The sequence below is a fragment of the Saccoglossus kowalevskii genome, chromosome 14, assembly GCF_978046115.1.
Source record: "Saccoglossus kowalevskii chromosome 14, keSacKowa6.1, whole genome shotgun sequence".
Taxonomy (NCBI): domain Eukaryota; kingdom Metazoa; phylum Hemichordata; class Enteropneusta; family Harrimaniidae; genus Saccoglossus; species Saccoglossus kowalevskii.
Genome location: NC_140654.1, coordinates 5291539 through 5309872, shown reverse-complemented (window position 1 = coordinate 5309872; position 18334 = coordinate 5291539). Strand labels below are relative to the sequence as shown.

Genomic DNA, 18334 nt, shown 5'->3' with positions numbered 1-18334 from the left:
CCGATGTCTACGTTTACCAGTTGGAGTAGTAGCATTCGGCGCAAAAATTATTCGTAGTCGTCGCTAAATAATTAGCAGTTGTCGCAAAGCGAGTTGTAGTAGTCGCCACTAACACTTAATTTCTAGATGACGACGACATTTCATTTTCAAAGATGTCGACGCAAACGGGTCCCCTAGTAGACGACGCAACTTGCACTTTTTAAGTTGTCGACGCAAAATGAGTTCCCTTAGGAGACTTTGCCCTTTGTATTTCAAGTTGACGCAGACGTATATTTTCTAGTACTAAGACGACGACGCAAAATGTACAGAACATTTTCAAGTTGACGCAGACCGTGACGCATTTCGATATCTCGCGTCTGCCGAGAATATGTAAATGACAAAAACCCGGAAGTATGGTCATCGATTTACCAAATCTGAGTTGGTCATGTTCAATAATGTATGTTATTAATCTGTTTTAGTATTGCTCCCAGGCAAACGAGCAAAATCAAGTATTGACTGGTATTCTGTTCATAGTTCCACAAAATATGGCTGAAATATCCAGTGTACACGGTAAAATATCTCGTCCCCTGTTATGTGTTTTCGTGTAGACCACGCAAAATGGGACACTGTTTATTGCTACCGGCTATTTGTGTTGCCTTTTTCTTATCTTTAGGGGTTGGTAATTTTAAATCATAGGAAATGGCTGGAAAATTTCTTTAAAAAAAGTTGCAAGTTAGACACAGAGAAAGAAAATGCATGAAAGAAGGACATTCAAGATAAATAAAAACGTACAGATAAGACACTGTGAAAAGTATTGCACTGGCCATACGCTTCCATCTCCCTATATTTTAAATGCCCAACCCTTTATGTTGTGCTATTTAATGTACACCTGACATGAAAACTGGTGTTTCGTAATTACTTGCTATAGTTACTATAATTACTATAATTACTTAATTGCTATAATTATTTGTCATAGTGGATGACAATGTATTTGCAGAAATGTTTTCAAATACCGATAAATTTGCAATCACATTTAATCAAATCAAATCATACAAATTTGACTTGAGGAAATTAAAGGTTGTTTTATCAGTGACATGCTAATTATTATTTAGGTCACTGAGCAAATGCGAATCTGCAAACATATTCCTGAAAGAGTGACCGCGTAAAATAAATGTTTTTACATACGGTATGTCTTTAAACTGCCTAAAGATTTCACTATTATTAGTTATGCTTTATAGAGGGGAGACAAGGGGGTAGCTGGTACGGTTTTACGGGAAATAAAAAGGGCTTTTCACAATTTACGAAGAAAAAAAAAGACGTTTTTACAGTTTACAGTGTTAACAAATGGAACATTGAATGGTCCGAAGAGCTCTCCGACTCAAATTCTCCGCCATTGCTGCGCCGTGTGAAGAGACGCATGCGCCGTGACACTAATTTAAGGAGTTTATTGGTGCATACGGGTGAAAGGGGAGACCCTGAGAAATATGGTTCTGTCCCGTGTAATCGTCCTAGGTGTAATACTTGTCCTTTTATTACAGACACTAATCGTATATTTGGTCCCAAGGGAGATGTTGAGGTCAAATATCCGTTCAGTTGTATCACTATGAATGTTGTATATTGCATTTCATGTATTAGATGCGGGAAACTTTATATTGGTTCTACAGTTCGTCGACTGGGTGATCGGTTTGCTGAGCATCTACGGCAAACTAGACAGAAAAATCGTTATTATCCGGTTTCACTTCATTTTAATTCTAGTGGACATAATATTACAGATATGTCTATTTCTGGTGTATGTGTTGTCAATGGCAACGAAAATCAGCTCAGGCGTGTCGAGGAGGAAACTATATTCCGCCTTGGAACTAAAGAACCCCATGGTATTAACAAACAGTTCAACTCATTTGTTGAGCTCACTACATAAGGCGCGTTATTTGTTCTATTGTGGATTTTTTTGTGATTCTAACTTATAGTTCATGCGCGTTCTTACGTTCCTATGTTCTACCTGTACGTTATCACACTTGCTTCTATGCTATCGATAAAGAGCCATTGCTCGAAACGTCTAGCTATTTTTAATAGTTATTTAGGACTACGATTACCAAATATTATCTTCAATATATCATGCGCATATTACCCTCGTAATGCTCTTCAGGGCTCATACTACTAATTGAATTTCCATAGACGACAATTTTAACATATGACGAGATTGCTATATGAAAATGACAAAGAAAGTTGAAAACATGGCTCAAAAATGGGAAATCAACATGCCAGTAATCAACCATATGAAAAAAACTAACATGTTGGCCAGCTCAAACTCTTGCAAATCTCAGGTAAACAAGACACACCTACTGTATTTGGATTGCACCAAGAGAAATCACTGGAAAAACACCAAGATCAGAACATCCAAATACACACAGAATAAACCCACAGGTACACAGCCGCTAAGTAGTAAACAAAAGACCACATGTTGGTCTTACCTCTGACCCAGGTGATTACGCCCTCAAACAGGGAGCACCTGAGAAAAAAAATATTTAAAAAAATGTCATTGGTTCTTCCTCGGCATTTACGAGCTACGAGCAGCCATTGGTTGATTAGTGGCATGAGACCTTCATTCGGTTAGAGGGCCTTTTACGTCTTGACATTCAATTTAGTAGTGAATTGTGTCATCTAGTCGTTTTACAGTTTCTAAAATGTAATTTCCCTGGATTATTCTTTACTATTTTTTTATTTGGATGTGAATTTTTGTACGTACGAGAAAAATAACACATTTTTACAGTGTACGAAAAAAATATTTGATTGATTACGTTGTACGTCTAGCCTGTGATTACAGAATTACGGAATTTATTTTTTCTATTTACGTTGTACGAACAAAAAAATATTGCAATTACGTTGAAAGAAAATAACCCTTGCCCCCCCCTCTTTATATAATATAGAGATAGTCAATAACACAGTTTTAAAAGCTGCATTAAAATAGAAATATCGCACACAAATGAGTGAGAAAATTAAATTACTATTTCCCCTTCTCGGGTTTCTATCATAATTATCTTCTCAATCCTAATGACAAGTTGCCAATAATATATGTCATCAATATGAAAATATTATTTTTTATGAATAAATCTGCACTATAATTTGAGATCACTTACATGCATTGGCGAATCCAGAAATTCTGGTGTCTTATTGACGTTGCCTGGGTTTGTAAGTGATTTGTCTATTTTTGCGGGGTGAGGGGGGGGGGAGGGGGGTGCCACGGCCCCAAATCCGCGCGTATACATGTGTGTTTATTTACAAGTGTAACGCATTGACTCGATACAATCTGGTTCAATGCTAAAGTGCAAGTGATTTATTTATAGTAATGACCATGACTCATGTGTCAGGTGGCAGAAACCGTGATGGCACCAACAGATACGTTTATGTATAACAACATATCAGATAACAACATTACAACATGTTTGCCATGATATAAACATAAATCTGGTAGTTTGACGTCGTACTAGCGGCCAGGGACTGCCATTGGTTACGAGATCATGGTCTATTTTTCATGTATTTTTCATACCCGCTAGATTCTCAATAATATCAAGACATTAAAACAATGAAATGGAATACTAGTAGTCATCCCCATGTGAGCTGAAAACTATAAGATAAGATAAGATAACTATAGCAAGTAATTATGAAACACCAGTTTTCATCTCAGGTGTACATTAAATAGCACAACATAAAGGGTTGGGCATTTAAAATATTGGGAGATGAAAGCGTATGGCCAGTGCAATACTTTTCACAGTGTCTTATCTGTACGTTTTTATTTATCTTGAATGTCCTTCTTTCATGCATTTTCTTTCTCTGTGTCTAACTTGCAATTTTTTTAAAAGAAATTTTCCAGCCATTTCCTATGATTTAAAATTACCAACCCCTAAAGATAAGAAAAAGGCAACACAAATAGCCGGTAGCAATAAACAGTGTCCCATTTTGCGTGGTCTACACGAAAATCGGAAATCGCATTTTTGTTGAAGAAGCAGCATAATTTTGAAGCTATATGTTTTACCATGCAATTTATATTGACGCAGCAGGGTCCCGTACGGCTTTCCATAATATACACATAATAAAAGCGATGAAATGGAAGAAATGATCATTTACAGCTGAAAATATAGAATATACTAAGTAGGAAAACCTTTTTTTTAATTTTAATATTAATTCAAATGTTACACACATAGACTACAATTTATACCCCTTTTAATCTTTAGAGGTGTAAAGTCCCAAATCAAAATATACAATATTGCGGTCATTAATGATATATATATATATATATACATATTTGTCACAACGTCATACAAAATCATGCACGCATACTAGTTGCATATGAAGTACAACCACCATTTAGTATATGCATGCCATGAAATAAGTAGATAACCTACGTCACCTGCGCACGCGCAGGAATTGGGTCCCAAGCGATGATAACAGCACATGCTAAGAACGCAAAGGCTCATGGGTAGACGCTTGTTTGTAAACAATGACACGCTACGGCCCCGGACGCATGCGTAGGCGACGACTCCCCCGCGTTAAGTTATACTGAAACATTGTGTAACATTACATCTATGAGAGACCTGAACGCCTGGAAGAGTGTGATTTGTCATTCTGTCAAATGTATATGAATGAAAAGAAAGATTAAACGTAGCAATTGGTTTGTCCCCCCTCTCTTCAAGTAATTGTGATATAGATTTCATTCGTTCGTTTATAACATTTTGCATGTCGTGAAACACGTTATATTTCTGATTCCAATCATTTTTTGATCGTCTTTGAAATTTCCCCTCTTCGACATTCTCAAGACATCTCATACGACGTTCGTTTTCGCTGACATTTAAAAAATCTAACATACGGGTGACTTCACCAACCGTGTTCTTTATCAAGTCTTCATAATGGACAACTAGTGTTGGGACACGATGATCCAATAACCAAATTCTCACCACATGAGAAAGATATTTAGCCGTATTTAGTACGAATTCTGAAAATGTAAACACAATACAATAGCAGCACCAGTTTATATGTTGTACAAATATATTATTAGTCAAAATAGAAGGTAGTCTAATGTCATAGGCTTTGTTCGTCCGTCTGCTGCAAACCTCAAAATTACCATTTTAACATGTCAACAACCGTTTCTCAGACATGTCTGGGTCGATTTTATTCAAATATTGTATTGGAATAATTCGTGGTGTCTTTTATTCGTTTCCCATGCATCATGCCAGTTTCTCAGATACATTTGCACTGATATTGTTAAAATTTTATACAAAACAAGACATAATGTCAATATTATTCACACTTGGTATGAACAACACAATATCTATACCTGGTTCTATTTATGTACTATTACCTATTTCTCGAACATACTTTAACAGATTATGTTACATAGAGAAGACATTATTTTTAGGTCATCGAATGTTAAGCCAGTCAAATGAAAACAGGAACTATGACATTGTGTATTTATTGAAAAAGGGCGATATTCTAACATGTGTCATTTTCATAAGAGCTGTTTCATAGGAATAAATGAATACAATATAACATAGTATACATGGATAACACAATAGTTCAAGTAAATAAGTAAGGTTAAACAGCATTTATATATCTCATGATTGTAGTTTTGAAGTTGACTCTGTCAAAGAACATTCACTATTTCAGATAAACTTACTATTGAAATCAGCGATGACTGTTTGGTTACTTGTCATCTTTCTGTTAATCTCAGACAAGGTAGCGTCATATATATTTCGGATCAGTAAAATAACAGCTGAGAAATTCAACATGTCATGTGGATTTTTTATTGTAGAGACAAGAACCTGTCCATCATAAGGACTCGCCATTTCACCAAGAAAGCCTGTAGTGACAAAAGTGGAGACCACAAAATAAGTGAATAAATTCAAGGCGTATTACTTTATTTTGAAAACAACTTTTATAGTATCGCAAAAGGATCTACCGCTGCCTAGGTTATTTATTCTCGGTCTTGCCCTTTGTTTATTTGACATAGAGCTTCATGGAGATGATGTAAATTTTTGACCTACTCCACAGAATAAAGATTCTTTGAATTATTAATTATGTATTGTTTCGGGGATTTGTGTCAGTATTATATGCCAAAGCTACTTTTTATAGAAAATGTGTCACAATTGGTCAAATTAATCTGATTTTCTGAACATTTGTACGCACAATGTGTGACTGTTTTTTTCTTGAGTAGTATCAGTAATTTATTGCGATTCTTGATTCACGGTGATTCACGGGAAAAGTTTATTGAACATTTAACAACCCTTAGAACCTCAGTCGACAGGACAGTCATACCGGTTCTCACTACAAGAGGTTACATATCCCCTGCAAAATTTTACCTTTGTCAAAGATACAATCACGTAAAGTGTGTAATTACATACATACAAACAAGCAACACAATTGAAGCAAACACAAAAGGAAACAAGAATAATCCAAACAACAGAAACGTAAAAACAACCACTGAGCAATATTAAGTAAATTCAAGTTGACTATATACAGTAGTTCAAATCCATGAAAATACAGCTTCTTTAAACTTTATGAAGACAGTTCTTTACCTAATCACGAATATGCCAGACCACCCAATCATTAAAAAAGATATAACTCCTTAAGGCAGAACCTTTCTATGCTGGTATTATTGGTAGAACGTCACTTTCCTTCTTAACAGCAATATCTAAATAGGTAAGTACAGTACCTGCATCATAGAGTCCTTGATCATGGTACACTGATCCTGTGTATATACCAGTAGCTTGTTGTAAGAGATAACGAACCCATGTATTCCCTGCACCAGGTGGACTTGCTAAGACAGCAATTGGAAGCTTCTTTTCAGAGAAGTGAAGATCACACTCAACAGTGTCTAGAATTAATAATATAATTAGTTACTTAGAAGTTAATTCTGAATTGAACTTTATGTTACATTGAATAAATTACGGAATTTCTTTTTAATTTGTGCCTTGGAAACAAATATCCCTTATGTAAACATTGACTTTTATAATTGAATATAGTGAACTACCCCCTTTGAACAGTATATATTACATGTACATATCAATTGATGTTGTAGCTAGGACATTTTTCAATATCTAGATGTGATTTACTTTTACAGTCAAGAAATATAATTATAACAATCTGAGTAGGTTGATTTCAGTTTTGTTTGGGAAATATCGTTGACTTAAAATTATTTACTGACTGGTGGTATAGCTACGACTTATTGTGTTTTTGCATATCGCGGTTAATACGAGGAACAAGCGCGAGATAAGAGTGTAAACATTTCAGAAGTGTAATTTTAGGGTAGGATAGACATTTTATCACTAGTTTTTGTTTGGGTACATAACACATTTGAGTTAAAAAGACCCAAATTAAATGCATGTAACTCATTATCTTTTGTTAATACATTCCAATTTGGGAGACAATAAGTCTGGTTTTATCTTAAGAACCATAATCATTCATGAAATGTAGGTGCCCGAAAACAATTATCACATCATATGCATCCTCTGAGTTAGGAAAGAAGTGCATAAAAAGCTAAAAGATTAAAAAACAGAGAAAGCAATAAGAAATACAAAGAAGCAAATATAAATGTCCGAAAGCTGTTCAGTAAAACTGGCCAAAACAAGAAACCCAATCATTGATAATAACTTTGCCAAACAACTTATACAGTTGCAACAACTACAAGACCATAAGCTTGATAAGTCATCCGAGCAAAGTACTTCTCGGAATAACAGACAGCAGACTGTAGGTACAAGCTGAGAATCAATACTAGCTGAAGAACAAGCAGGTTTCCGTACAGGGAGAAGTAAATAATCCCAGAGTCCCATAATTTTGTTGACTATGAGGAAAATTGGAGTGCAGCTTTCTCCTCTCAGTAGGAAGACACAATATCAACAAATCTAAAATACATCAATTTACTGGCGATAGTACAACAATAATCAATAAGAAAAACTTGTAGAAGCTTTTGAAATGAGATGATTTAGAAGACTACTCCAACGAATGAGTAAGAACTGAAAGTAGAGGCAAAGAATACTGCAGGTTTGGCCACATTGGTAGCAATAATGGTACATCGGCGCATATAAGATATAGCGAGAGACATTGGTAGAATGTCTAGAAACAAGTGAAGACAGGAAGAGATGAAGAGAAGATGTTTATTCTTCCAAAGTGCCTCAATGGCATCAAGCTACTGGTGTGACATGTTAGAACGCATAAATAATGTAAATGGCTTGCAAATCTGTTTGGTGTTATAGTTAATGCATATGCTTGCAGATTAGATATAATCGCATGGTTGTCCTTGTGGCGATAGTTCAATTCTGATAACACAACCACAACAAACGAGATATTTTGGTTCAACCCCGTTTCCCAATGCTAAATACATGCATGATGCAACATGGGACATATTAATGATGACAATCTTTTATCCCAGTTGTTGGTTCCAATGTTATTACGCAATTGATCATATGATATACTAAATACATTCACATTTAAGCATGAATCTTTGTTCAAATATTCTATAATTTACATTTAAAAACATTAAAATTTACCTGGCATCATTTGTCCTGGTGTTAATTTGACTGGTGATGAAGTACGACGATCCTCCGTATACTGAATATAACTGTTCGTCACGTTTACAGCTGTGTATCCGTTTGTCGGCACATCGTATGACAAAAGCACACTATTACTAGTCCGAAAAGTAATTGTGTAGATGCAATATACAGTAAGAACATAACATACTACAATTATTATAGGACAATATTTTGTTATGTTCTGCATATCTTGTTACTCCGCACGAATTCGTCTTTGTGAAAGTCCATGTAGTTGTATGGTAATGTGTGCTTGTTGCATGTCGCAGCTGTTTCCATGGGTTGGAATATACAACTAACTGAATATGTGAATACATTTACAGTTGGCGATATCCTTTCTGAGCTTAGTTTATAGTTTCGAAATCTACACAAATAAAATATCCGTATCCATACTTTTCAATTTCGACAAGGGTAACATCACTTAGTGTCATGTTCACCATGAAGTACATATATTTATGTTACTGATTGAGTTGTAATGTGCTTGTAGCTTGTCGTCATTTGTTTGTTTTGTGGAATTGACTCAACTTCATGTTTGCTGAGATGACCACAACCTTTATCTTAATGATTTGAATAGATATTGTGGTTTACTTTCCTTACAACTCATGAGTTGTTTGTTTAGATTGACTGAGGTGTGTAACGTGTTCATTATACATTATTAGTTAATGATTATTGTCAAAGATATCTTTTGGTTATTATTTCTCTTTCACTATTACCAAATACATATTTGTTTTCCTTTATTGGGACATTGTTTATGGAATTACTCGAATAATCTCGCATGTGAGCGATGTACATATGCATAAGGTCATTATCAAGCACATCGCTATCGTGTGAAACGTTATGTAAATAAACAAATACTATATTAGATTATTGACACAATCAAAATCATTCAAACACACACACACAATCACCCTAAATAAGAGCTTGTTGAAATTATAAGGACTTTATCGATTCTATAAGCTATATAATTTTAACATTTGACAACACAACACAGAATGTTTTACTAAATTGAATTTCACATTACGTTGCAAGAGCCCAACATGTTGTCATTAATATATTATAGAACATGGCTAAGTGAAACTATCCTCAAACAACACTTGTGACGTCACACTAATGTATTGTGCGGGCATTATCTGAACGAATAACAAGGCGAGGGCAAGTACAGGTAGTTCTAGAATCACCCGGAGTTTGTTTTAGGTAGTTCTATAACCATCTTTTTGTAGAATTCATCTAGACATCTCCTTCCAGGAAAGTTCTAGTGCAGCTTCCACCTCCATTTTAAACGCCATTTTTTATTGGCAATTGAAACGTGTTTTTGTTATATCAACCAAGTTGTAAGGTTATCGCTGTATCGATAACGATTGGTTTAATGTTGCAATGACTCATTATACTATGATTAGCTAAAATAACTTTCGAGGGCGGGTTTGTATATAAAAAGAGGGCTGGGATCTGTGGATTCGCTCGCTTTTAAATCAGACAAAAATGTGTAATTTGACAATCAATCGATCTTGGGATATCCTCATGTGACGATGTGACAGCAGATAAAACATTACACCGCAATGGCATGACCAAGCAAACATTTAATGCTACAGGACACTCTCCGAAATCTTAGATATGTGTTCGCAAATTATGCTTTCAAAGTCAGTAACCTTTGTGGTTGAAAGAGAAAAAAAGAAGATATGCGATAAAGAAATGTTACACTCGTTAAATCAAGCATATGATGTCCTCTATATATAGCATAGCAAACCATGTATACTTATTACCAAACGCTTCAGCATGGTATTAAGAATTTGTTTTCAGGGTTGGATGATACCAAGGTTGAAAATGGGTGCACATATGGGTGTAATTCCTGGAATTGCAATAGAGAGGGTTCAGGCCGAAATACAATATATAGTGTTTCCATGTTTCGTCTGATATTTCTGTGGTATTCTGCTGCTGTAAATAATGCAAGTGTCGGAAATAGATATGGACAGAATTATTGTTTACTATTTTTACTGATATTGTGTATCGTGTTATATTATTATACTGTTATATACATCGTTTGTACCGCCTAAAGCTTGAATGTAACAAAACGGGATACGACCTTGAACACTGTGCTATGAGCGAACGTGAGAGGCAACACCACAATATTTGTATTGACCAATCACAGTATTGTATATTTGTATCTAGTTTTCCCGCTCGAATTCAGAATCCCCACGAGGGTATTTAAGCATTCATTGTAATTGTTTCAGGGCTCTTCTATGTTATGTTCACGAATAAACAACTTGTGTTCTACTCTTGAAAGTACTTGTCTTGTCTGATTGCTGGACTGCTGGTATTATAAAGAATATTACGTCCAAAAATACGACTTCCCACATTTTTGGTGCCGAGACCAGGATAATGCCAGATCCAGCCCAGAATCCAGTTGAAGCGACAGATCCATTGCCTGATCTCAAAAAGAAACGCACAGTTTGCCGTGCTCAACTTACGAAGATCTTCAAAAAAGCAGAAGCAGAAATCGGACAATATGACGCCGAGGTTGACAAAACTAAAGCCTATGCCACGCTTCGAGCAACATACAAACTTGTTCAAGATAGATATGCAAGACTCATCGCTACTGATGAACAAATTTTCAACGCAGCTCAAGACCCCGATCTGAGCAGCGACATAGAAGAGACAGACGACTATGAAATTCAGATCTCCGAGAGAAAAGAACTAATCGGACAATTTCTCGAGTCACGCGACCCCTCTACACTGAAAAAAGCTGCGACGGAGAATTTCAATGCCTCGTTTATCGCCGGAAAGCAAGTCTCCGCGCAATCATCCGCTCAACGAAGAGCCGTTCAACTACCGAAACTCGAATTACAGACATTTGCGGGAGATACACTAAAATGGGTTAGTTTCAATGATACATTCAATGCGGCCATACATAACGATGGAACACTTGACAATATCCAGAAGTTCACCTATCTGCGAAGCCTTCTGACAGGTGAAGCCGCACGCACAATTGAAGGACTTGATCTTACTGATGCCAACTACGCTAGCGCTTTGACATTACTCAGGGAAAGGTATGGACAGAAACAAGTCATAATCAGTGCCCACATGAAGTCACTGTGGGAACTACCAACGCCGACGGAAGATGCCACAAGTCTCCGTCACTTCTACGACTCGCTCGAATCCCATGTTCGCGGTCTACATGCACTGGGTGAAGACGAGAACTCATACGGAAAACTTCTTGTACCCATGATTCTAGAAAAACTGCCGACTGAAATACAACGTCTTCTAGCAAGGGCACGTGGAGATGTCGCTTGGAACCTACCCGATCTCCGAAAAGCCATACTCACCGAAATTAAGATAAGTCAGGTTGGTAACAATAACATTTTAACAAATCAACCCACGATTACTGCTACCTTTCACACTACGACGCGAGGGCAGAAATCAGCTCGTCCGAAACGCCTTTGCGCCTACTGCAAAGGATCGCATTCGCCTTCCGAATGTACGGTTGTTACAGACGCGAAGCGCCGTTTGGAGATCGTACGCCGAGACAAACTGTGTTATAATTGTTTAGCTAAGCATCTCGTTGGAAACTGTGCATCGAAACACACCTGTAGACACTGTCAACGTAAGCATCACTCGTCGCTTCACATTCATGGATATAACCGCAGTAACCCAGGAAATAATAGCAGTGCCACAAATGGATCTAATCCCAGTGGGGATACTCGTCACAATTCTGGATTACCTGCAGATTCGGCCACTGGATATAATACACCGGTTTATTCGGCCAATAATGGAAATCCTACTAGCAGACCTACGAACGGATCTAATACAAATGGAAATAATACTTGTGTACATTTTACTTCAACCCTGAACTTTGCGCCAAAAGGGCCGGTTCTGCTCAAAACTGCTAAAATACCCGTTTCTGTCAATAATGGAACTATTGTCTCCGCTACTGTACTATTTGACGAGGGAGCTAATCGCACATTTGTTACTGAAAGTTTCGCCGACAAAATACACGCGAACACTACGCGTTCCGAAAACATTGATCTTGCTTCATTTGGGAACAAACATACACGCATACGCTCAATGAAAAAGGGGACATTCGATCTGCATACCATTTCCGGCAACAAAGCGAAAATTGACGCATTGCTCATACCAGAGATATCCACTTCGATGTCCAATCACGTCGATTCCGAACTATTGACACTTCCATATCTGAAAGGGCTACGCCTAGCTCACCCGGTTTCTAATGACACTTGTTACGACATCGACATTTTAATCGGTGCCGACTACTACTGGAATTTCGTCGGAGACGAAGTTATTCGTGGCAAAGGCCCTACAGCAGTGTCATCTCCTTTTGGTTACTTGTTATCTGGTCCCAAACTTAATGGGAAATCTACCGCTGCTGCTAATGTGCTACACGTAATGACTGACACTTGCAAAACTGACATTGCTATCACTTCATACTGGGACCTTGAGTCCATCGGCATCAAAGATGATACACGCTCTGATAACACGTCTACAAAGGAAACCGAATTCAAGTCGTATCGCGATACTCACCTGCGCCGAGAGGACAATCATTTTGTTGCTAAGTTACCATGGAAATCAGACCACGCTCCACTACCTACAAACTACAACGTTTCGAATTCGCGAACGCGATCCATGATTCGCCGTCTACCGCCAAATGTTGTTGATATTTACGATAGAATAATTACCGATCAAGAAAAACAAGGCTTCATTGAGGTCGTTAAGAACGATAACATTGCATGTGGTCATTACTTGCCACATCGATCCGTCAAAAAAGATTCCGAGACCACGCAAATTCGTATTGTATACGATTGTAGTTGTAAGAAGAACGCTGATTCTCCTAGTCTAAATGATTGCCTAATGACCGGACCTCCGTTACTCAACGACCTCACCTCGATACTACTACGATTTCGCGCAAATCCTATCGCATTGACAAGTGACATTGAGAAAGCTTTTCTCCAAATACGTCTTGAACCCGATGAACGAAAGTTTACAAAGTTTTTGTGGCTTTCTAATCCACGAGATATCGAGAGCGAATTCGTCACTTACCAATTCAAATCGGTTTTATTCGGCGCTGTGTGTTCGCCTTTCATTTTGAATGCCGTAGTCAAAACGCAGATGGAAGCTAATTCGGACATTCCAACCTCCTCCGATTTGAAACAGAACATATATGTGGATGACGTCATAACCGGCTGTACGTCTGAATCCGACGCCATACAATACTACAACGAGTCCAATCAACTAATGAGTTCTTGTGGTTTCAACCTTCGTTCATGGTCTTCGAACAATAATGAGATTCGTAAACTTGCCAGAAATGACAACAAACTGAAGACCGCGCCAGACGTCGGCATTCTTGGTATACAGTGGAATACCGAGAAAGATACACTTACTTACAGAGATATTAACATTCAATCACCGGGACATTTAATTACGAAACGCGACGTCGTCAGTCATACAGCGTCATTGTATGACCCGCTTGGTTTATTATCACCAGTACACGTAAAGGCAAAGTTGTTCATTCAAGACATCTGGAAAAAGGGAATCGATTGGGATGAACCTTTAAATGAGACTATGTTTAACAATTGGGAATCTATTGCTGGCGATCTAAATCAGATCACAAATACTACAATGAATCGTCAATATTTCAATGAAACCACAGATGACACAAACGATTGTGAACTGCACGTTTTCTCTGATGCTTCCATGAAAGCATATGGTGCTGTTGTTTACCTCAGGAAAAACAACAAAACTGCTATTGTTATGGCGAAAACCCGAGTCGCGCCGATCAACTGCAAAACACTGACTTTACCTCGTCTAGAGTTGATGGCAGCCTTAGTTGCCACGCGATTGAGTAAGTTTGTTTACAATGCGTTATCTCCGAAACTGAACATTACTGAACGCGTATTGTGGTGTGATAGCCAAATAACATTACATTGGATCCACAGTGATAAGAAACTGCCTTTATTCATCGCTAACAGAGTGAAAGAAATTACTGGCTTCAAACACGTGTATAAATATTGTCCAACAGTTGACAATCCTGCCGACCTCCTGACATGAGGAATTACCGCAAAAGAATTGAACAATTCCAATCTTTGGTGGAATGGTCCATGGTGGCTTCCTGTGCAAGGAAATTGGCCAATCTGCACGCTTTTCGATTCACCTCTCTTCAGCGACGTTCAATGCGACGCGAATCCACGCTCCAATGACGTCACACATGAGGTCAACGAACTATGTACCGGGGATTCCCTTGATCTACGTTCTAACGCCATCGACGAGTCCGCGGATGTCAACATCAATACTTCCGGGTTTCCTCGCGGCCCACAGATGCCGGTAAACGTAAACAGAGGCACACCCACCGTTTTTCACGTGTCGGACATTCATCAATCTGAGATTCAATCAACTCTGCCCGTTGCCATGAATACCGACGATGAACACTGCCGTTTATCGGATAATGCTATACGTGACACTTTGTTTATAGATTCACCTTCAGAATCTATAGCCTCTTCTGACATTTCTCTGGGAATGCAACGTATCATTGATCTGACTAAATATGGGTCTTTGAGTAAACTGTTGAGAGTTACCGCTTATGTTCAACGATTCGTGTCTATACTGATACGCAATAATACTACACGCGGGCCATTGACAGCCAATGAACTTGAACGAGCCGAAACCGCGTGGATTAAATGTGTGCAGAAAGAGACATACAGTGACACTATGATGTCACTTCGGGGACATAATGCAAAGTACGGTCGTTTGGTGCGCCAACTGAAACTTTTTATCGATAATGATGGTATTCTGCGGTGTGGTGGGAGATTACATAACGCTCCTATTGACTTTGCTACGACGTTTCCGATTCTTCTACCTAAGGGACATACGTTTACTACTCTGATCATTCGACATGACCATATTCGTCTATTGCACAGCGGTACGCAGGCTATTGTGACGTCCCTGAGACAACGATTCTGGATCCCGCAAATTCGACGCGCAGTGAACTACGTCATTCATAAATGTGTAACTTGTCGAAAGGTGGACGGGAAACCATATCAATCTCCGTTAACTGCGCCATTACCAGATTACCGTGTCAATATGACTCCACCGTTTTCAGTAACCGGCGTGGATTTTACTGGTGCATTGCTTGTCAAATCCTCCGATAACAAAGAAAACAAGGCATACGTTTGCTTGTTCACGTGTGCGGTCACACGTGCAATACACCTTGAACTGGTACCCGACTTGAGTACTCGAACTTTCATAATGGCTTTCCGTCGATTCGCTGCACGACGCTCCCTACCAAGTAAGATGTTATCCGATAACGCGACTACCTATTTATCCGCCGCTGACGAAATTCACGCTTTGTTCGAGTCTACCGAAGTAAAGAATCTACTAGCCGAAAATCGCGTTTCCTGGACATTCATTCCTAAACGTGCACCCTGGTTCGGTGGGTTCTGGGAGCGTTTAATAGGATTAACCAAAACAACGATAAAAAAGGTACTCGGTCGCGCCTTTGTTACCTTTGAAGAACTCCGAACTATTCTTACTGAAATCGAGTCAATTTTAAACGACCGACCTCTGACCTACGTGTCAACGACCGAAGATGACCCCGTCGCATTAACGCCATCACACCTTCTTAACGGGCGACCGTTAACAACGCTACCTTACATTTCCACTGACATCGATGAACTTAATGATCATAACGCTAATAACGAACGATATAAACATCTATCAACCCTACAAATGAGTTTCTGGAAACGGTGGTCAACCGAATACCTAACTGCGCTCCGAGAAAGGCATCAAACGACTATTTCCGGGGTAAGAGATAATATTATACAAGTTGGTGATGTCGTTCTCGTTCATAATGACATTGATAAACGCGTACGATGGAAATTAGCTACTGTTATAAAACTTGTGTATGGAAATGATGGCCTAGTGAGATCAGCAGAAATAAAAACCTCATCTGGTATGACAAATCGTCCTATCCACAAACTGTACCCACTTGAGGTGAAGACACCCACTCCTTCAGATGAAGAGAGTCCACCACGAGACACAGAACCACTCTCGTTGTCACATGGAGGTGAAAATAGAGATGACACAACGCAACAAAGTGATACTGATGCTAGACATTCTCGCCCAAAACGACGGGCTGCCATTGCGGCTAGACATTTTATACAAGATCGTCTCAAGGACTTGTGATTATACCCTGAAATTGTTTATCGGATATTGCCTGCCAATGTCTTGGATTAATTGCCGTTAATTGGTTGAACATTATGAAATATATTGACTTTTTGTTCTCAGTTGTTTACCTATGCGAGTAATATTTGAACACATTACATCGTGAAATTTTATTATCATGATAGAGATATTTTCTAAAAACTTTAATGTTAACTTTGATTCAAAATGTTTGATTATTCAACTCTTATTACATGTTGTCTTCTATGATCATTGATAGCGTTGATTTAATACATCATTGCCTCGTATTTGTTAATATGACGTGTTAGTCGATATTATTTTTGTGGCCGGGAGAATGTCGGAAATAGATATGGACAGAATTATTGTTTACTATTTTTACTGATATTGTGTATCGTGTTATATTATTATACTGTTATATACATCGTTTGTACCGCCTAAAGCTTGAATGTAACAAAACGGGATACGACCTTGAACACTGTGCTATGAGCGAACGTGAGAGGCAACACCACAATATTTGTATTGACCAATCACAGTATTGTATATTTGTATCTAGTTTTCCCGCTCGAATTCAGAATCCCCACGAGGGTATTTAAGCATTCATTGTAATTGTTTCAGGGCTCTTCTATGTTATGTTCACGAATAAACAACTTGTGTTCTACTCTTGAAAGTACTTGTCTTGTCTGATTGCTGGACTGCTGGTATTATAAAGAATATTACGTCCAAAAATACGACTTCCCACAGCAAGATTTGTTCCGAAATTCAGTGTGTTGTGTGCACTCCAGGGTTATTCGTTTTTTTCTCAAAACACCCCTATTTTTTAATGGCAGAGTCCAATAGTTTCACCCCAACTGGGAAATCTGCATTGTTGCTTGAATGAGAGCTAATTAAACACATTTTCCAGACCAGCGAAAGTGTATGCAACAGCCAATTTTAACAGCCTGTCACGTGATTTTACTCTGAATGCCAACAAGAAAAGAGGCTAGTCCATTTTACGCAGGAATAATTGGGAGTAGAGTATGTGAGGGATAGTATCAACAGAGATGTGTATACTGAAAAGTAACATCTATCCTTCTTTTGCATCACTTAGCATTTCTGTTTTAGTATACTGGTTTGAAAATGTTGAATTTGCATGATTTGCGATGTTTTTTTTAACTGAAACTCCCCTATTGATTGAATGTCGGGTTTGAAGAAGAACGGCACACCACGTGATTCGTTTGAATACAATGGTGAAGGGTTGACACAAATTTATGTTGAAGTTAAAAGTTTCTCCACAGAATTTTGCATTGGCAAACATGCCATGCTACTGCGGTACTCCACTGACGGGATGACTTTCGTCGACAGCGGTCGTCGCTGAGCCGCACGCTACAACTTCGCTTGTGATGTAACTTGTTAGCCGTGGATTGAATGAATCTTCATTACCGGTTAAAATGTTGTTCATTTAGCGTTGGTAATCTTTATTTGTAACTGGGTAACGTCGCAACGTCGCCAGCAGAAACCTCCTAGTACTTTGATCTTGATGGTTGCGCCTCCATGGCAATCGCTAGTTTTACTGCGGGGGGGGGGGGGTCTTCCTAGAGCCCTTCAGGGTTTAT

At 38.3% G+C, this 18334-nt stretch overlaps 2 protein-coding genes across 2 annotated transcripts; both read left to right on the top strand.

Moving 5' to 3' along the window:
• Positions 1 to 10934: 10934 nt before the first annotated feature.
• LOC146734404 (uncharacterized) lies at positions 10935 to 14615 on the top strand. The gene has a single exon (XM_085508239.1). The coding sequence runs from the start codon at positions 10935 to 10937 to the stop codon at positions 14613 to 14615; it is 3681 nt and encodes a 1226-aa protein (XP_085364365.1).
• Positions 14616 to 14972: 357 nt separating this feature from the next.
• Positions 14973 to 16745, top strand: LOC146734403 (uncharacterized). The gene has a single exon (XM_085508238.1). It carries the CDS (start codon positions 14973 to 14975, stop codon positions 16743 to 16745), a length of 1773 nt encoding a protein of 590 aa, XP_085364364.1.
• The last annotated feature ends 1589 nt before the right edge of the window (positions 16746 to 18334 follow it).

Bases quoted from the DNA above. Each gene is read 5' to 3' on its own strand.
- LOC146734404 (XM_085508239.1), top strand. From the start codon at position 10,935: ATGCCAGATCCAGCCCAGAATCCAGTTGAAGCGACAGATCCATTGCCT.
- LOC146734403 (XM_085508238.1), top strand. From the start codon at position 14,973: ATGAATACCGACGATGAACACTGCCGTTTATCGGATAATGCTATACGT.